Genomic DNA, 21,295 nt, shown 5'->3' on the forward strand with positions numbered 1-21,295 from the left:
GCAGGGCAACCTCGTCTATGTTCTCTCCTTCACCTGATTAATCTACACAACAAAGAATTGATGCCTCATAAAATGTGCCTAAAAATAGGGCTATGCGAGCCTCAGGCCTCAGATACGGAAATCTGAATCACGGACACCATCTTATGGCAGATCTGCCATTTTATGACAGATCTGCCAATTTCTTGCACAGTCCTAGGCCTCCTTAAGCAAGTTACCACTTACAAGTCCTAGCATGCAGTGACTGGGAGGGCTGCACTTACCAGGGCCCAGGAACTGTGGGCACATGTGTCCCCACCAAAAAAAAAAAGGGGGGCAAGTCAGAGTGTGAAGACCCTTCAGCAAGTCTTCAGAAAGGAAACGGGAGAATCAACAAATCTAGTTATGGGAATCCCTGGGAATCTGTGGTTTCTAGACAGGTAGGGTTTGTTTCAGCAGAGTTGCTGATGCATTATAATACACATAGCGCGAGGAGCCCCAGTGATGATGCGTCTCATCCCCAGTGACAAAGGACACACGCGAGTTAAGCAACTGGGCGAGTTTAGCAGCAAGGCAAGGAAGCCAGGGCAGTAAACTCTTTCCTTCTCTACACAGAGTAAGTAATTTTAAATTAAAGCAAACAAATATGCCCTAAGCTCTAAATAAATTCCCTACCTTCTCCCAGTAACAAACTCCTAGTAAACAAACCCTATAACAGCAATAATAACAATAAAAACAGTTACGAAAGGAAGAATGACAGCAGGGGTGCCACACATATGATTATCTGCCTGCTGGACAGAAATCATGGAGGTGTGCTCAATGTAATGAGCTCCTGGCTCTCAAGGAACAAGTTTGTTCCCTTGAGGCTAAGGTTGCTGACCTGGAGAAGCTAAGAGAGGCAGAGAGGTTGATAGATGAGACCTTCATGGACCTAACAGTGACATCCCACTCCATCAGTGACAGCTCCTCTGCAGTCACGGAAAATGCGAATCTCAAGGATTCCCTTCCTCGGAGGGAATCACTCCGAGGAAGAGGAAAATGATCCCTTAGAAGGTAAATTCGTTGAAAGCATTATTAAAGACAAAATTAGAATAGCAAGTCCTGCTGAAGTAGAATCAACATGGCTCCTGCAAAGGCAAGTCCTGTCTCACTAATCTTCCAGATTTCTTTGAGAGTGTCAACAAACATGTAGACAGGAGTGATCCAGTGGACATTGTTTACTTGGACTTCCAAAAGGCTTTTGATAAAGTCCCCAACCAAGGACTCCTGAACAAACTTAGCATTCATGGAATAAGAGGAGAGGGCTTCTCTTCTCCTGTGGAGAGAGGCCAGGTGAAGTGATACAGCTTCCCCTTCAACAGTGCAGGACTTTGGTAATTTGTCAGCAGGGTTATCAGTGAACTCAACCTGACCTATGTTATTACTGCTACAATAAAGCAAGTATTATTCCACCAGTGACTGGATCAAGCCAGCCAGCCAGCGAGCCCACCTCCGCACAATGAAAGCTGCCAGAAGATCTTTGTGTGGGGTGTTTTTTTGTGTTTGCTGGCAGTTTGCCTTGCTTTTGATAATGTTATTCTTGACTATGGCTGGTGTAATGGGGTTTTAATATGTGCCTGGGAGAAGTCATAGGTATCATAGAATCATAGAATCATAGAATAGCAGAGTTGGAAGGGGCCTACAAGGCCATCGAGTCCAACCCCCTGCTCAATGCAGGAATCCACCCTAAAGCATCCCTGACAGATGGTTGTCCAGCTGCCTCTTGAAGGCCTCTAGTGTGGGAGAGCCCACAACCTCCCTAGGTAGCTGATTCCACTGTCGCACTGCTCTAACAGTCAGGAAGTTTTTCCTGATGTCCAGCCGGAATCTGGCTTAAACAGGGAGTGGCTGAGGGTGCCCCTACTAGGGTGGTTATGCGCAGAGCGAAGTACAGCATTAAAGGGGGGGGGTTAACATGCCCATTGAGGAGAAGACAGATCAGACATCTTACGCCTGCTCCCTCTTCTGGTTTCTCCCGAAACTGGATGGTCTCTGGTTGTTCTACCAGCTTGCCCTTGAGTCTTGTGGTACTGCTGCTAAATGCTAGGTCAATCCAGAATAAGATCTCATTCATCCATGATTTAATTGCGTATGAGAGGGCTGACCTGGCTTGTATAACTGAGACCTGGGTGGACGAAGACAGGACAGTTAGGCTCATTCAGCTTTGTCCACCTGGGTATTTGGTATTGCATCATCACAGACTCAACCATCAGGGAGGGGCAGTTGCTGTGGTCTATAGGGATTCTGTCTATCTCCAGGCTTCCTGTTTGCCAATTTTTGGTGTTTGTATCTGGTGTTGAGAACCCAGGACAGATCTGGGATTTTGCTGGTGTACTGCCCACTCCAATACCTAGCAGTTTCCCTGCCTAAGCTGACAGAAATAACCTTGGACTTAGTGCTGAGGACTCCCAGGATAATTGTCAAAACCTAGGTCACTCTATGGGGCATGGAATGGATCAGGGTGGTTGACATGATCACGTCCAAGTGCCCTCTCCCCCTTGGCAGAGCGAAATGAGCTCCTCAGTACATGTAAGAGCTGAGGGCAATGAAGCAAATGGGATGTCAGCTGGAACACAAGTGGAGAAAGACTCATGCTGAATCCAACCAAACATTGGTTAGAGCTCATTATCAAATCTACTCTGTGGCTGTGAGGGTTGTAAAAAAGTTCTTTTCCACTTCCATGGCATCTTCATGCAGTTATCCAGCAGTGATGTTTCAGGTGGTGAAGGGGTTATTACAATTTGACCCTGAGAGGGAATTGGTCACACCCTCAACAACTTGCTGTGACAAATTTTCACGATACTTCAAAGATAAAATCACTCGTATTCAGCATGACTTGAATTCCTCTACCAGTGTGGTTCCATTAATGGAGGTATGCAGAGCACCATCTGGTCCAGCTGTATTGGTTGAGTTTCATTTCTTGAGGCATGAAGATGCAGACCCTTGACCTTGCCTTATGTTCTGAACAGTAGAGATTTCGATTTAGAAACTATCATTGGACTGATCTCTGACACAGTTGTAGTTATTAGGCTTTGAATTGTTTTTTGAGCTAAGCAATGTGCCTATAGCTGCTGTTAAGTTACATGATTTCTGGAGAGTTATAACCCTTAAGTTTTTAGTATGAGATTTGTTACATTAAATAATCTCACTGATTTTGGTGTCCTGTGTCAGAGTGCTAGAAATAAATATCCCACCCTTCCCTACAAGATGCTTAAGGTGGCACACAGGAGTCTTCCTGCTTCCCCATTTTATCCTAATGGCAATCCTGTGAGTTAGGTTAGGCTGAGAGACAGTAACTGGGCCAAAGTCACCAAGCAAGAGCTTCATGTCTGAATGGGGATTTTCACCTTGGTCTCCCCAGTCCTAATTTAGCACTTGAAACATTATACCACACTGACACTCTGAAAAAGTAGTGTTTATTTCCTCACCATCCCCTTTAAAATATTTTTTCATAGAATACAAATCCTAGAATACAAACCCTTTTCGGTGGTGACCCCCAGACTATGGAATGATCTCCCTGATGAGGCTCGCCTGGCACCAACGCTGCTATCTTTCCGGCACCAGGTTAAGACATTCCTCTTTGCCCAGGCATATGATGGCACATCTTAATCACCCCCATGTTTAGTTTTTTAACGGTTTTTAATGCTTTATGTGTGTATGTTCTGTGTTTTAGGATTTTAAATTTTGTATGCTCATTTTAATCTTAATTTTAGAATTTCTGTAAACCGCCCTGTAAACTCTGTAAACTCCCCTGGCTATGGGAGTGGTATATAAGTGCAATAAATAAAAATCAATCAATAAATAAATAGTATCCATTTTAAAAAGGACAGTGTTCTTAAAGTCCGCAGTTGAGTCACCTGTTGCATCTAGTTGCATGTACTCACTTCTTTGTGTGCTGCTCCATGCATGAGACTGTCTTGTCACTAACCCTCACACCTGATCAGCAGCCCTCCCACAAAAGATCTTGTTCATATCATTTGGTGCATGCATCAGGTAATTAATAGCGAGCATAAAGGACTATTTGGACCAGGCCCTAAGTGCTTTCATTGAATTAAGGGCATAATCCTTAGCGGCAGAGGCGATCCTTGCCTCCCTGTCCTGCATTTTTCACTAGATGGGCTGTTTTGTCCATCTAGCTGGGGAGTGAGAAAGAAGGAGGCTGGGCAGGCTTCAGGATAACTCCTGAACCTCTCCAGTTTCCTTCCCTCCCTTTGCACCAAAATGTCTCCTTTCCCAACTCGCCAAGGTCACATTCCTGATCTTGAAGGCCAAATGGCACAGTTCTTTGGCTGGGAGGGGGAGGGGGGCATTCTCCAGTTCCCTGCTCAGAGGTTGGAGCCCTGTTTCTGACCTCAGATCAGGGAATTTGAACTATCCTATGGCTCCTCAGGAGCTATCTAGGGTTGCAGGAGTGCTCCCTCTGGCTGCAGTCCTTTTGAGTAAAAATGTTTATAATTGCACTGCCAACATAAGTTGATTTTACAGAAGCAGTCACTTTTAATCAATTTTAGTCAGTGAGGCTGGAAGTTGCTTATTTTATTAGGAACTTTTGGGGTGTTAAATTATTTTACACTTCATTCAGTATCTTAAAATAAAATAATTCATGACCATTTATTTTTACTTCCTGCTTTCTTTTCTTTAGTTACCAATCCATAAGAGGACCTGTTCTCTTATTCCATGACTGATATGTTTACTCAGGTGTCTTTGATGAGAGACTTTGCCAAAAGCCTTTTGGAAGTCCAAGTAAATGGAATCATCCCTGTCCACATGTTTATTGACATTCTGAAAGAATTCTAAAAGGCTAGTGAGAAAGGACACACATTTCTGGAAGCTATGTTGTTTCTTTTTCATTAGGATTTGTCCTTCTATATATTTATCTTTAGTAATGCTTTCCAACGATTTCCCCAGAACAGAAGTTAAGCTAATTGGTCTGTAATTACCCTAAATCCCTTTTTAAAAATTGGTGTTACATTTGCCACTCTCCAGTTCTCTAGTACAGAGGCTGGTCTTAGAGACAGGTTACTTATTTTTGCTAGAAGGTTAGCAATTTCACATTTGAGTTCTTTAAGAACTCTAAGTTGGATACCAGTTGGACCTTTTGATTTATTAGCTTTCAGTTTGTTGATAAGGTCTCAAACCTGATCAGACACCCTATCCCTACTCTAAAGCCAAAATGAAGAAGAAGATGCATAGCTGCTACATATGGATTTAATGTCTGTTTTGGCACTGTTTTATTGTAGTTTCTGCCTTTCTTGGAGTGATGGTTCCAGAAGGTAGTGCTGGGGGACTCCCATCTGACACCTTGGCCATTGGACTATGATGACCCTCAGAGTTCTTGTCCCATGTGCTACAAGAAAGTACTAGAAAAGGTCATCTGTAGTTTGAGGTTCAGTTTCACTAAGATGCAGCTACATTTCCCTTCCATCTAAATTCAATAAAGCCATCCACCTTCTGAATCAGTGGCTGACATCAGAATTGCACTGGATAAGGACAAAGAGACAAATCAAAGGTGTTCCAGATCGATCAAAAGGCAGATCATGGAAGAATGGTTCAGCCTGACTTTGATGGGGCTACATGCTCATTGAAGAAGTTCTCAGTTTGCATGTACTCCAAGATTCGTCCTGAACCTGATGCCCAGCTAGAGGCATTCAAGAGGCAGCTAGACAACCATCTGTCAGGTATACTTTAGGGTGGATTCCTGCATTGAGCAGGGAGTTGGACTCAATGGCCTTATAGGCCCCTTCCAACTCTACTATTCTATGATTCAATAAGGAACATGACCATTTTCTCTGTGTGTGTGGTGTGTCTACTTGAAAACTTCCCAAAAAGGAACATGGGTCGATGGCGTAGGGTAGTTTTGATAATTGATATTGACATCTGTGGCTAACCAATTAGGAATTGCCACAGCGCTCTTCCTCCGTGTTGTTTTCCTCCAGTCACAGTGTTTGGGAGAGGTAATGCCAATTAGTAAGATTAGGGGGCATTTGTTTGCAAAGTGAGATTTAGTGAAGGATTTGCTCAGACTCATAGGAGTCAGCCACAATGTGAAAGTACTGCTGGGCTGTGTGAATAAGCTTCTACACCTGAGTCAGGCAAGCTGTTTTTCCATAAAACTATTGCTTTTACTGGCTGGCTGGGCTTCCATTGCAGGAGGGGGGGGTCCTCGTCATTGTCCTCCTCCTCCAAGCCATGACTCACCTTGACTCGACTCGCTTCAGTGCCCGACCAACAGTGGGGGAGGGGTGCCTCCGCCTCATTCTGCAAGCCTCCCATCCTCTCTGAGGATGGACAAGCTGTGTGCTGCTGTTGTGGCATTTTATTAATATATATTTACTTAATTATTTTTGTGCAAAGCGCTTCCCGCTGCTTCATTTCCTCTCCCTCGCCATACAGATCAAGGCACAAGAGGTGTCTGAGATGACATTTGAGTTCAGACTTTAAAAATTCCCTATAAATCACTGCATGCAGAGATCTGCTCCACAGCTGGCATACCTAAAGCCCTCTTTAAAAGCTGTCTTGGTGCTGATTTTTATCTTTATCATATTTTTATTTTTAAAACTGAGTGAGTGTGAGCATTTCTGTTAATTCCCATTGACGAGAATGTACCGAAAACAGAACGGTTCTTCAACGGGTAACTCAACGGGTCGGAGAGGGGGACCCACTCTGGAAATCAAGGTGGAGAAACACCTCTATGGAGCTCTGGCTCAAATTTTGAGGTGGAGAAGACCCACTTTGCACACTCCTATCTGCTTCTTCTTTCTGCCCACCAACGTGTGAAGCGTATTTAATGAGAACCTGAGAGAGGACCTCAGTGGCTGCTCCCAAGCTCTGGAACTCCTTATGAAGGGAGGCCCTTATCTGATGAGCTTTCACCAGCCAGCATCAACAGATGTTTTTATTCAGACAGGCCTTTGGCATTATAAGCTAGCAATATGGCTACCTAAAATATTGCAATTTGTTCAACTGTTTTTTTAATTCTTAATTTTATTGCTGCTTTACCTGTTTTATGTTTTTGATTGCTTATTTGGTACTTCATATTTTTTTGTTAGCCTCCTTACACACCACTGGGAGAAAAAGTGTGATAGAAATGTAATAAATAAATAAATTAAAATATTCAAGACTTATGATTAAATTAATTATTGTGGAGAAAGATGAGTGGGTGAATAAGAAGATATAAATAATTGGTGGAAATATTTTTGTAGAGGAATGTGATAAAGTTGCTATGAAAATTTTACATTAATGGAACATTTTGTTTTAATAAATAATTGGTGGAAATATTTTTGTAGAGGAATGTGATATAAAGTTGCTATGAAAATTTTACATTAATGGAACATTTTGTTTTAATAGCCAATAGAGTCATTATATTAGATTTAACTTTGACATATTTGTAACCAGTTTTACTAATGAGAAGCCTTTGGGTGAATAACATTTGGGTGAGTTATTTGTATATACTACTAGGTGGATTCAAAAATAAGAATGCATATTTCATATTTAAAAAATGGTCATGGGTTATCAGTGATTGGAAAATTGTTGTAACTTTGCATATATTCTTACAGATTTTAGTATGGTTTAAAATGTTGATGATGTTTTACAATGAAATTTTATTTACAGCCCCTGAGGAAGGAAATATTTTTCTGAAATGCCTCAACATTATTAAGTTATTTTTAAGCATTTGAGAATTTCTTCTCTCCTGTTTTTTGATTACACCAAACAACCAGTCAACATCCTCTGTAATAACTGAATCTCGTCCAAACAATATTGACCAATGGAACAACAGATGTGTTTTTCTTGAAGTACTTAAGGGGGAAATGCCATCATAGCTTGTTAAGGGTTCCATGTGATCTGTGTAAAACAGTGATGTGCGACAAATTTAAACAATGAAACCTTAACACAATTAAAATAAGAACATTACAAACAGTAAACATTAAAACAACAACATAATTTAAAAGGTTTGATTAAAAAGATGTGTCTTCAGACCCTTTCTAAAATCTAAGCGAGTGGGGCCAATTGTATTTCTTGATGGACTGCCTGCCACAGTTTGGGGGCAACACAGGAAAAAGCCCTTTCATGTGTACCTGACAAGTAGGCCTCAAGAGATCTGCCTCCTGCAGAACTTAATACCCAGGCAAGTTCATAATGAGACAGGTGGTCCTGTAGATAGCCAGATCCTGTGCCATTTAAGGCTTTAAAAACCTTGAATTGAGTCCAGAAAGCAATAGCCAACCAGCACAGGTCTTTCAGGACAGATGTAATACGGCCCCGATAGCTGCTGCATTTTGCACCAACAAATCAAGGAGGACTCGCAAGATACTGACCTGGTCCTTCAAGGGGAGCACAAACCCTTGCAGAACGGATTGAATCCCAGCCCCCGAGTCAGGCTTTCTATTGACCAACACCACCTCCATGTTGTCTGGGTTTATCCTCAACTAGATCACCCACTTTTACAGAGCTGTTGTACAGATTACAGACTGTTGTACAATGTGCCACAAGTAGAGTGTATATGCAGTGGAAGAGGTATTTACTCCAGGTTGTTAGCACAAGGAAGCCATCTTTAGCAACCACTACTGCATCTTTTGAACTTTTGGCTGAAAATGGCTGTCATGGTTGGCCTGGCCAGTCTCAAAACAGCCATTTCCCAGAAGGCAAATTGGTTAGGCTAAAAGAAAAGTAACTTGTTGAAGGCAAAGGTGAGATCTGAATTCCAAAACACACACACACAAAACTAATTGTAAACCCAGTTTTCTGTTCCAACACCGATTTCATAAAAGGCAAACTGATAAGACGCAGGAACAAGTAACTTGGACAAGAAACTGACAAAAAAGTACAACACAGAAGTGGAGTCTGAACCCCAAATGCCAAATCACAACAATAACAATTTCACAGAAGACAAACTGATGATGCTCAAAAGACATATAGAAACACACACAGAAAAAAAACTATCTACCTACACCCACACCAAAAAAAACTAAAAACAGGCAAAACATACTATGCGCATACACCCACCCACACCCACGGGATAATACACACCAAAACAAACAAAAACCAGCTAACATACACACATGCGTTAATAATGATGCATACTTACTAAAACTTGAATACATCTCATTAAAAAACAGAAATTACCACACTGTTATTATTTTTAATTCAAAAACAAAAAACCAATTTTAAAAGCACTAGTTGTTCACATACTTCACCAAGAAACATTTCAGGGCTATGCCAATATGCAAAAAAACTACAGTGGTTGGTTAAGCCTATGTACTCAAATGCGTACCTTCAAAAGATAGCACCTCTCAAATAAAGGCATTATTTTGATGTCCATTCATTTATCAAAACATAATATTACAGCACCATCATGACCACTGCCTCTGGAATATCTTCACTGAAGTTCTACCAAAGAGCATGATTTAAAAATGCTTTTAAAAATTTAAGAAATAAACAGATACTAAATTATGTCATACATGCCAAACCAGAATAACTGTTTCAAGGACTGCAATATCAAACTCACCTGGCCAGATAAATTTGGAACTGGATCCTTCGCAATTCCCACTTCCCTATTGTCCACGAAGGTTTGAAGGTGAGGGCTGAAAACCATGAGGTCACTCTTGGCACCAGCCTCTCCGTTCACTCCTGCCAGGATGTGGCTGTGGCGATTTGAATACGACCAGCTGCCCACTTCACTGGCGCATACCAGTGTGGCTGTGCCAGGACCATACACCACTGACTCCTTTGCCTGGCAGTGGCATCGCAGGGCCACGTACACTATGATCGCCAGCAGGAACAAGCTGGACACTGAGCAGATGGCAATGATCAAATGCACATTGACAGTGTCCATCTGTGGCTTTGGACTCCCTCCTGTCCTGAAAAGGTGTGCATCTCCATAGAGAGCCTGGGAATTCACCACAAGGGACACACTCAAAGTAGCTGTAGATGACAGGGCTGGCTTACCATGGTCCTTCACTAGAACCAGCAGCCTCTGGCTGTTACTGCCCTCTGCATCTTCCAGAGCACGTGTAGTACTGATTTCCCCACTGTATAGTCCAACCCGCCAAGGGCCATTGGTTGCTTCATCCATCTCATGGCACAGCCAGGCATTGTATCCTGAGTCAGCATCTATGGCACGGACCTTGCCCACCACATGCCCAGCAGCCACAGGGACCACCAGAAAGATGGGAATCTCCTCTAGCCCAGGCACTGAAGGCGCATTGTCATTCTCATCCACCACAAAGACTTGCACCATGACATTGCCACACAAGGAGGGCAGGCCCGCATCCTTGGCGCTCACTTGGAATTCCAATAGCTTCAGCTCCTCATAGTCCAAGGGCTGCAAGGCATAGAGCTTCCCGCTCTCTGAGTGCACTGAGATGTAGCTCGACAGGGGCCAGAGATTCTCATCTATCCAGTAACTGATGAGGGCGTTCTCAGCCATATCTGGGTCTGTGGCAGATACTGTGAAGATGTGGGCACCAGGTGGGTTGTTCTCCTTCACAAAGACTGTGTAGGAGGTCTGTACGAAAGCAGGTGCATTGTCATTCACATCACTGATTGGAACCACCAGGATGGTGGTTGCTGACAGTGATGGAGTCCCCTGGTCTTGCGCTGTCACTACCAGCCTATACTCAGCCATTTCTTCCCGATCCAGGAGCTCGGCTAGCACCAATGAATAGTAATTCTTAACAGTGGGCACTAGCTTGTAGGGAATCCCAGGTGGCCATAAAGAACTGCTCACTTGTCCATTGGCACCAGTGTCTCTGTCTGAGATGCTGATAAGGGCCACTACCATTCCCAGTGGGGAGTCTTCTGGAACAGGAATCAACAGCGACATCACAGAAATTTCAGGAACATTGTCATTTAGATCCAGAACCTCAATCAAAACCTTGCAGTGTCCTGATAATGGAGGATTCCCCTTGTCTTTTGCCTCAACTTGTATTTCATAAAAGTTCCTATCTTCAAAATCCACACTTCCTTTCACATGGATCTCACCAGTCCTTTGATCAAGGATAAACTTTTCTTCTCCATTTGTGCTTGATGTATATGTAATTTCCTTATTTGTTCCCTCATCTAAATCTGTAGCATTTATCTTCACTACTAATAACCCATTCTCTGAGTTTTCTAATAATTGGACTTTATAAATTGACTGGTTAAATATAGGAGGGTTATCATTTGCATCTAGCACTTTGATCACCAGCTGGACCGTGCCAGTGAGCTGTGGTTGGCCTCCATCAATGGCTGTGAGTAACAAATGGTGAACAGCACATTCTTCTCTATCAAGAGGTTTATTTAAAGCAAGAAATAAAGACGCACTACGTTCATGATTCTCCATTACCTCTAGTCGGAAATGAAGATTTGGGCTAAGTTTGTATTTGAGCTGAGAGTTTGCAGCGATGTCCGTATCAGAGGCTCCCTCTAGAGGAAAACGTGAATCACGAACGCTAGACTCTGCAATAGTAAATTGCTTCTCTGTGACAGGAAAAATGGGGGCATTGTCATTTATGTCAGCAATCTCCACTTCCACGTGGAAAACCCTCAGGGGTTTGTCCAAAAGCACCTCAAGGTGAATAATGCACACAGCAGTGTTGGCACACAGCTCCTCCCTGTCTATCCGAGAATTGACAAATAAAACCCCATTCTGTACATTTACCTCAAAATACGCCCCCTGCTCTTTGGATACCATCCGGAACATCCGAGGCACCAGTTCACTCACTTCCAGACTCAGATCCTGGGCGATGCGGCCCACGAAGGTGCCGTGCTGGGATTCCTCCGGCACAGAATAATGGAGCTGGCCGCTCCCCATTTCCCAGGCTGTGTGGAGCAGCATCAGATGCAGCAGCTGCCTCTTTACAGAACCTGCCTTCCAAGCAAGCATGGCAAATTCAGACAGCAGTATCTTCTTTTTTCATAGACAGATAAATCCCTTTCTTGAAAGCAGCTCATCCGAAGTGGAATCTGAGAAACCGGTTGAATTTGTCCCTGTGGTGTTGCATCTGATGTTTCTATAGTGGAATTGACAGCTAGGATTTACAGTCACGTTTGAAGGAGGAGCTCTGGGTTTTCAGTCTTTTTAAATGTCTCCTTGAGCAACAGGGACACCTAGTGACTGAATTTTGCAATGGAGAAGCACAATTATTACGTACGTTCTATGTTTTTATTTCAAATGTTTATAATAATCTTGTACTGATACATTTCATTTTATACATGTTTACTTCCAAGTAAATACAATGTTCTTAGCTTCCATTTGTCTTTCTCTTACTGTTCTGTTTGCGTTCCATTTACCTCAGTAGCTTCCATTAACACGGCTTCTTTTTGGAATCTAACTTAGTTAACTTATTCTATTTTCTTTAGGTCAGTTATGTACCACAATTGTTTTCATTCTTCAGCTGAATAGCTCTAATTGCCATTTGAACTTTCAGCGGGGGAAACTCCTTATACGTCTTGCTTCTTTGAAGATGCAGATGATGTTTGCCTTGGTAACGTTGCCATTCATCATTGTTATTTTCCTGACTCCACTCTTCACTTTGTGGGAGAGGATAATTTCCATTTTCCAATAATTTTGAACTGTTACCAGCTTCCCTTTCTCCAGTTCTTGTTAGGGGCAGGACCCAGGGAAACGATTGTTCCCATGAACATGTGAATGTACGCTTCCCCCCTCTCACATACTGGTGATGGACGTATCAAGCTGGCTTACACTGAATCAGCAGACCCTGTGCCTTTGCGCATGTAAAGCATGTGCCCTACCACTAAGCCATGCTCTTTCCCCATCTCTTCATTAGATCTCCATACAATTACATTCCTGAGAAAAGTTTTGAATCTGAGACTTCTGGTGCAGTACTTCTGTCTCCAATGCTTATCAGTCCATGAATATAAATTTCACGTTTTCTGATCAGGATAACGCCAGCAGGTGGAACAAGAAGAAAATATTTCGTATTCTTTAGCAGCAAGGCTGAGTACATTCAGAGCACTTGTACTATGATAGGTTCTTTTACCCAGGACCAGTGCTGCCATAGAGGCCAGTCAGGCGGCCGCCTAGAGCGCCAAGGTAGGGGGGGCGCTGAACACCCCGCCGGAAGTCACCCTCCCACTCCCAGAGCCGCTCTAGCCAAGCGAGGGCAGCTTCCGGGCATGCCGTTCCAAAGCCACCCTTCCGCCCCACCCCAGCATCCCTGGCTTGGCTTTGGCTGGGTGCCTCCACGTTCTGGTGTCCGGGCATGCTGGATGTAACAACATGGAGCCGTCCGTCCGTCCACCCGCCAGCCCACCCCAGCGTCCTGCCCAGCCGAAGCCAAGCTAGGATGCACGTTCTGACTTCCAGCGAGGGAAAGGTAATGCAGCCTCCATCCCTCCCTGTCTCCACCTACCGGGGTGGGGGAAACGCTGGGGTGGGGTGGGGGGGGTGAAAGCAGCTCACGTTGCCTAGGGCGCAAAATAGCCTGGCAACGGCCCTGCTTTTCCCTCAGCCAGTCCTTCTCTATTGGCCCTTTGGGCTGTCTGTTTAAGAGAGCTGAGCAAAAGGCAAGCTTTGCTCTCTGGGTGTACAACTTCTTAGGTTGTAGGCATTAGACACACACACAAGATGCTTCCATTATCTGAAGGTGGTAGAGGGTGGGTGAGTGGGTGGGGAAGCTTCAGAGTGGTGTTATACTTTGAACAGCTGCTGTAAACCATTTTTCTGGTACAAGGAGCTATTGGCAAGAAAGAGATATAGATAGAGATGTAATCCTCTAACCTAACCATTAAACCCTTGGGAAAGGTGCTTGGAAAATGATGTTATCATCCCAAGGCAGACAATATTCTCCCTTTCAGTGATTGGGACAATGTTTCTGCACTGTTAAACTTTCGGGGGACGAAGACTCTGAGATGTTGTTTAGGGGTGGGGGCAGCACGTGATCACCTCTCCCACCTCCTTATGAAGAGCTTTACCCCTCTTTTCTCTTTCTCACCTTCTGCCAGGCTCAGACGGAGAATGCAAACATTACATCTGTCTATAGAGGAGCAATTGTGTTGTCCCAAAATCCGGTACAGTGATCCCTCTGAAACAAAAGGGCCGGCTGTGTAGGCTCTACCTCTACCATTATGCATATGCCTGTTTGCATATTCACTTGCAGGCTGCACCTTTAGCTTTTTCTTTGCCACTTTGAAGAACAAAAAAGGAATTCTGATCAAGCACAACATATCTGCTTGCTTGCTTTTTTAAGGTTCTTTCTTGAAAATGTCTTTTATTGTTTAGGTCCTGAATTTCCCTAGGATGAAAGAGAAATTCCAATTTCTCAATTTCTGAGTTCTTCAGTCATATTTAGGCTTCCAATGAAGTGTTTTCCTTGAGTTAGGTCCAACAGAAATAACTGAAACATTTGCATTCTTCTCACCTCAGCCATGTGTTGACTACATGTTTATGGGCAACCCAGTTTCCTCCATCACTCTGAGAAATCCATGTGGGCCCTTTGATGTACCCAATACATTTAAAATTATCTTCGGAATCATCTTCAGGATGACAGATACATTACTGTAATATTAGTTATATAATTAAATATCTGTTTAATAGATAAATTACCCATGAATTTCATAAAAACAAGTCATGTCATTGTTTAAATCTTAATGGCCCTGATCCAATATAGCAAGAAGGCAGCAACCAGGGCTGTGTTTGTAAGGCACAGTTTTTTTTATCCATCATCTGGAACAAAATGGGGGAATGAGTTGACTTGACCTCCCTCGCAAACACCCAGCCAGGACAATTAGAGTTCTCAAGCTTTAGGGGATTGTATGTGGAGCATCCACATCCATGTACAGTTCCCTATCAAGCTAAAAATACACGTCCCAAGGCTTCCGTGATGAGTTAAATAGCCCCTCCCTGTATTAAGGCATAATTCTTCAGCTTTCCTTTCACCTTATGCCCAATTTCCTGGGAATACGTCCCACTGAAATCAGTGAGAGTTACTCTGAATAACCATGGATAGGATTCCACTGTAAATCTCTAGCCCTTTTATTGATGGGAATGAACTGGGGAATAGGACACATTGTCTGAGTGAAGCCATGCACACTGGCACCACTAGGCAAGGCCTGTGCCATGATGCACCCTGGCCCAGTAGCCTCTTTAGGATGGGGTCTGTCCACACCATTCCCCTGAGGGGGAGCCTGCATCCACAGCATGGGGATCATAGAATCATAGAATAGTACAGTTGGAAGGGTCCTACAAGGGGCCATCAAGTCCAACCCCCGCTCAATGCAGGAATCCACCCTAAAGCATATCTGACAAGTGGTTGTCCAGCTGCCTCGTGAAGGCCTCTAGTGTGGGAGAGCCCACGACCTCCCTAGGTAACTGGTTCCATTGTCGTACTGCTCTAACCGTCAGGAAGTTTTTTCTGATGTCCAGCCGGAATCTGGCTTCCTGTAACTTGAGCCCATTATTCTGTGTCCTGCACTCTGGGAGGATCAAGAAGAGATCCTGGCCCTCCTCTGTGTGACAACCTTTCAAGTATTTGAAGAGTGCTCTTATGTCTCCCCGCAATTTTCTCTTCTCCAGGCTAAACATGTCCAGTTCTTTCAGTCTCTTCTCATAAGGCTTTGTTTCCAAACCGCTGATCATCCTGGTTGCCCTCCTCTGAACACGCTCCAGCTTGTTTGCATCCTTCTTGAAGTGTGGTGCCCAGAACTGGACGCAATACTCTAGATGAGGCCTAACCAGGGCCGAATAGAGAGGAACCAGTACCTCACGTGATTTGGAAGCTATACTTCTATTAATGCAGCCCAAAATAGCATTGGCTTTTTTTGCAGCCACATCACACTGTTGGCTCATATTCAGCTTGTGATCTACAACAATTCCAAGATCCTTCTCATTTGTAGTGTTGCTGAGCCAAGTAACTCCCATCTTGTAACTGCATTTGGTTTCTTTTTCCTAGGTGTAGAACTTGGCATTTATCCCTATTAAATTTTGTTCTGTTGTTTTCAGCCCAGCACTCCAGCCTATCAAGATCACTTTGAAGTTTGTTTCTGTCTTCCAGGGTATTAGCTATCTGTTTCTGTATTCCAGGGATAGGACAGGCTCTGTCCCTCAGGCTACCCCCCTGCCTTCAAACTGTATTGACCAAAGAACTATGCACTACTTAGGGAAGCCTGTGACAGTGACTAAGTGACTGGAGATACCGTATTTTTTCGATTGTAAGACACCATCAATTGTAAGACGCACACTAATTTCAATACCACCAACAGAAAAAAAAACTAAGACACACCCCATTTTTAGAGATGTTTATATGGGGGGGAAGTGTGTCTTAGAATCGAAGAAGTAATACTGCAGGCTTCAAACACAGAGACACATTTAAATGAATTAAAATTAATTCATGTTGTTGTTGTTTTTAAAAAAATCAAATTACCATCAGGCTGCTTTTAACATGCATGCGAAGTTTCAGGTGTCTAGGTCCCATGGTCTTGGTGATACGACACTAACAAAATATGGGGAAAGTGTGTGTGTAAATAAAGGTGCACTTGGGGAATCCACATAAAACAGTGCGAACCAGCAAAAAAACTAAATACAAGTAGTTTGATTAATATTAAATAAGTTTAATTAATTTAAGTAATATGTGCCAAATGCTTGTCATCCCAGTGCCAGGGATTCCCATATTTCTATTCATGTTCACTGAAGAATCACCGTATGCCAACATCCACTCTTATTCCTATTTCTAGGAAAATGCTAAAGGTTTCTCCATACAATCATCTAAAGATAAGGAAGACTATATACTTGACATGTCTGGAAGAACTGCTGAAGAATTCAAAAATATCTGCAAAATGTATGTGAAATCTTTAAAAAGTAAGTAGCCATCAGATACTAAATACGCCAATGTTTTTACTGACCAATATATTTGGCCATAATGTTTTCACAAATTAGTTGGATTTATTGTCATAGTTTTGGCAACAAAACTAGAACTGTGATAACGACGATGACAAAAAGAACGACATCTATTAAAATTCCTTTCATGAATCTATGGTTGAAAAAAATATCGGAACTCTTTAAGACAGAGAAGCTCTTACATCAAATTAAAGCCACACAGAGACTTGCTGATCCTAAAGACGTCCATCTAATATGGAACGTTTTTTGAGTATTTACAGAAGTGAACAAGGTACCCACTGAACTTACTGAACTATCATTTTAAATTTACAGTAAAAACCATCAGGGTACAATCCTATGCCCTCTGAGAGGTTGTCCCAGGGGTCCTGGAATAAAGTGGGACTCCATCTCTGCACGCAGAGAGAGTGATCCATTGGCAGAAAGGGAGATTTGCCCTCCACAAGGCTTCTCCATGCAGTGGCAGGAATGCCCACTGCCATTGCTTCTCTGCTGCCAGAACTCCAACAGCAGAGAGAGTGAAGAGAGAGCTTATTGTGGACAGACCGGGGAACGCGTCAGCTCTGGCGCAGCCAGACCCCTTCCATGCCGGCAACATTCCCTAGGAATGGGGATAAAATTACCACATATAGAGCAGCTGTAATTTATTTTTCTTTCCCCACGAGAGCAATGGATAAGAAAGGGGGGGGAAGAGGGAGGCTTGAGTCCAAAACGACGTGGGAAGTGGTGAATCTTCTGCCACTTGCCCCCTTTGGATTGCTCCATTATTGTATTAAGGAAGATCCTAAATTAATAGCATAGAAATACGATGCTGAATGAATTAGAATTTAATGTGTCATTTCAAGTATTCTAAGAGTAGCACATGACTCACCTGTCCAGATGAATCTGGGAGGAGCTCTTTCGAATTCCTAAACTCCGCATTATCTGCAAACACAGGAACGTTGGGGCTGAAAACCATGAGGTCACTCTTGGCACCAGCCTCTCCATTCACTCCTGCCAGGATGTGGCTGTGGCGATTTGAATACGACCAGCTGCCCACTTCACTGGCGCATACCAGTGTGGCTGTGCCAGGACCATACACCACTGACTCCTTTGCCTGGCAGTGGCATCGCAGGGCCACGTACAAGATGACGGCCAATAGGAACAAGCTGGACACTGAGCAGATGGCAATGATCAAGTAAACATTGACAGTGTCCACCTGGGGCTTTGAGCTCTCACCTGTCCTGGGAAGGCGGGTGTCAGTTTTGATAGCCTGGGCGCTTGTCACCAAGGACACACTCAGTGTGGCTGTGGCTGAGAGTTGAGGCTTGCCGTGGTCCTTCACCAGAACAAGAAGGCTCTGACCATTGCTGCCCTCTGTCTCATCCAAAGCATGTTTGGTACTGATCTCACCACTATACGGGCTGACACGCCAAGGCCCATTGGTCCCTTCAAGAAGTTCATATCGCAGCCATGCGTTGTATCCTGAGTCAGCATCAAGGCCACGGACCTTGCCCACCACATGCCCAGCAGCCACAGGGACCACCAAAAGAATGGGATTGTCTTCTGCTGGCCTTGACACAGCAGGTGCATTGTCATTCTCATCCACCACAAAGACCTGAATGGTCACATTGCCACACAAGGAGGGCAGCCCAGTATCCTTGGCGCTCACTTGGAACTCCAGCAGCTTCAGCTCCTCATAGTCCAAGGGCTGCAAGGCGTAGAGCTTCCCGCTCTCTGAGTGCACTGAGATGTAGCTTGACAGCGGCCAGAGCTTCTCATCCATCCAGTAGCTCACCAAGGAGTTCTCAGCCACATCTGGGTCTGAGGCAGACACTGTGAAGATGTGGGCACCAGGTGGGTTGTTTTCCTTCACAAACACCATGTAAGAAGGCTGTGCAAAAGTGGGTGCATTGTCATTTATGTCACTGATTGGCACTACTAGGCTACTACTAGCTGACAGCGGCGGGACCCCTTGGTCTTGTGCCATCACCATCAACCCATACTCAGCTACCCGCTCCCGATCCAGGAGCTCAGCCAACACCAACGAATAGTAATTCTTGAAGGTGGACATCAGTTTGAAGGGGAGCCCAGGAGGCCACAGTGAGCAGCTGACCTGCCCATTAGCCCCAGCGTCCCGGTCTGAGACACTGATCAGGGCCACCACCGTCCCTGGTGGGGAGTCCTCTGGCACCGGCACTGAGAGGGATGAGATGGACACCTCTGGGGCATTGTCATTCATGTCTAACACCTCAATGATCACTTGGCAGTGCCCAGCCAAAGGAAGGTTGCCTCTATCTTCTGCCACAATCTGAAGATCGTATACACCAATGTCTTCAAAATCGATTTTTCCATTTACAGTTACTTCCCCTGTGTCAGAATTTATGCTAAATATCTTTGTGAAATGTGAAGGAACATTATTACTAAAAAAATAAGAGATTTCCTTGTTAATGCCTTCATCGAAGTCTGTGGCATTCAGTTTAATAACTAATGTCCCAGTCGCTACGTTTTCCAATAGTGTTGCCTTGTAAACTGACTGGTCAAATTCAGGAGGGTTGTCATTTGCATCCAACACATTGATCACCAGCTGGATGGTGCCTGTGAGCTCTGGTTTGCCCCCATCTGTGGCTGTGAGTAATAAACGATGCACAGGGGTCTCCTCCCTGTCAAGTGGAGTTTTTAGTATAAGTACTGGAGAATTACTCCGGTCCTCATCACTTCCCAGATCAAGAATGAAATAATTATTCTGGCTGAGTTTGTAGGTTAGCATGGCATTGGCATCTCTATCTGCATCAGATGCACCAGCTAATAGATAACGAAAACCTGGTAATCTTGATTCTGCAATGGCCAAGATTTGTTCTTTTACTGAAAAAACAGGAGCATTGTCATTTATGTCCCTGATCTCCACCTCTGCATGGAAGATCTTCAGAGGTTTGTCCACAATCACCTCCAGGTGAATGGAACACACAGGGCTTTTGCCACACAGCTCCTCCCTGTCTATCCTGGAATTCACAAACAAGATCCCATTCTGCACATTTACCTCTAAATAATCCTTGTGTTCTTTGGACACCATCCGGAACATCCGAGGCACCAGTTCATCCACCTCCAGCCCCAGGTCCTGGGCGATGCGGCCCACGAAGGTGCCGTGCTGGGATTCCTCCGGCACAGAATAATGGAGCTGGCCACTCCCCATTTCCCAGGCTGTGTGGAGAAGAACCAGCTGCAGCATCCGCTTTGCCACAGAGTCATTCTGCCAGGCAACCATTGCAAACGCAGATGCAAAGCCCACCAGTGCCTTCTCTTTCTTTTAGGACACCTTTCTTGTAAAGAGCAAAGTCCAAGGAGATCATCCAAATTGGCACTGGGGCACTCATTTGAATCTGTCCCAGTTGTGCTGCATCTCCATATTGTGGATCTGACAGGCAGGATTCGAGGGAGGAGCTCTGCATTTTCAGCCTTGCTAAAGCATTTCCTTAGACAACAGTGACCCCTTGTGACTGAATTTTAAAGTGGAGCCTATTACATTCTGCTTTAATCAAATGTTTCTAATAAACTATTGTTTGATTAATTCACCTTTACTTTTACACAAGGTGCTTGCCATCCATTAGTGTCTCTTTTACAGTTACATTTTTCTTATTATTTGCATGAATTCACCTTATTTTCTTTTTGAGATAACCCTTGTACATTTAGGACCACTTTACACATCATTTTAGTTTAGATGTTCACCTAAGATTATTTAATTGTACATGTTAAACTGTAAACTGTGGATGTGGTTCAGAGTGAGAAAAGGGTATAAGAAATACTATTAAGTCTAACTAAATGGGCACTTATGGCCTCCCAGTTACGTTTCCGGGTATTTGGTTGATATATTTATGGTTTATATATGCAGCTCTGGTGTAGTGAGCCATTTAAACAAAATGCCCACAACATGGAAGGACAGGCAACTCTTTTATAATCTTTATGGAGGTGTTGCACATACTCAGCTAATATATTTCCACGCTATCATTAAGGATAATCCCAAGTGCCTTGTGTGATTTCATGGTAAAATTCCAGACATTTTAAAAATTATGCTAAATGACTGTTCGAAGGAATTGATTCCTTCCAAATGGTGTTTGGGGTGGGTGGGTTTCCCAACAGGCCACAGGAATGCACTAAACCAAATAGTATGCTTTAGGGATTGTCTTCAAATGTCCTCGGTGTTAATCCATAGAAATGCGTTGTTGTTGTTGTTGTTGTTGTTTAAAAACCAGTTTAAATTCACTGCGGAGTGTTGGGATACTGAACAATTCACAAATGGTCATAGGGCACTCTGGACTCATCCTTCCTTTCGTTGGAAATCTCTTATCACATGCAAATTGTAACTATTCCAGTTCATAGAATCTCACACAAGTTTCCTATTCCCACATTATTCTCCTCAATCAAGTTTCTTGCCAAGTAACTTGTAGAAGTGATGGATGATAATTGGAACCG

The 21,295-nt window shown here is 43.7% G+C and overlaps 3 protein-coding genes across 6 annotated transcripts in view; 1 reads left to right on the forward strand and 2 right to left on the reverse strand.

Annotated features, from left to right (window-relative positions):
- The window catches only part of LOC134401298 (protocadherin alpha-3-like), a 248,332-nt gene that overhangs the window by 146,638 nt on the left and 80,399 nt on the right, over positions 1–21,295 (reverse strand). Inside the window, exon 1 of one of the 4 annotated variants that reach the window (XM_063130100.1) lies at positions 17,718–20,216. The exons of the other annotated variants lie outside the window; for them this stretch is intronic. Coding sequence (XP_062986170.1) covers positions 17,718–20,090 — 2,373 coding nt within the window. The 5' untranslated portion in view covers positions 20,091–20,216. Of the gene's footprint in view, positions 1–17,717; positions 20,217–21,295 lie in introns of those variants that run through there. 4 annotated transcript variants of the gene reach the window in all.
- Positions 1–21,295, forward strand: part of LOC134401301 (histidine--tRNA ligase, cytoplasmic-like) — a 380,518-nt gene that overhangs the window by 126,082 nt on the left and 233,141 nt on the right. The gene's annotated exons all lie outside the window — the stretch shown is intronic.
- Positions 779–11,891, reverse strand: LOC134401222 (protocadherin alpha-3-like). The gene is made up of 3 exons (XM_063129973.1): positions 9,521–11,891; positions 1,967–2,140; positions 779–865 (listed from the first exon to the last, which is right to left on the reverse strand). The coding sequence occupies exons 1-3, from the start codon at positions 11,876–11,878 to the stop codon at positions 779–781; spliced, it is 2,619 nt and encodes an 872-aa protein (XP_062986043.1). The 5' UTR covers positions 11,879–11,891.

The sequence above is a fragment of the Elgaria multicarinata genome, chromosome 7 (assembly GCF_023053635.1).
Source record: "Elgaria multicarinata webbii isolate HBS135686 ecotype San Diego chromosome 7, rElgMul1.1.pri, whole genome shotgun sequence".
Taxonomy (NCBI): domain Eukaryota; kingdom Metazoa; phylum Chordata; class Lepidosauria; order Squamata; family Anguidae; genus Elgaria; species Elgaria multicarinata.

What these genes read in the sequence shown, in the direction of transcription:
- LOC134401222 (XM_063129973.1), bottom strand. Translation starts at nt 11,878, where the DNA reads ATGCTTGCTTGGAAGGCAGGTTCTGTAAAGAGGCAGCTGCTGCATCTG. An exon ending in TTCCAAATTTATCTGGCCAG is followed by an intron (nt 2,141 to 9,520) that starts GTGAGTTTGATA and finishes TCGTCCACCCAG; the next exon opens with GTCTCAGTTATACAAGCCAG. An exon ending in AACCAGAAGAGGGAGCAGGC is followed by an intron (nt 866 to 1,966) that starts GTAAGATGTCTG and finishes TGCCTCTCTTAG; the next exon opens with CTTCTCCAGGTCAGCAACCT.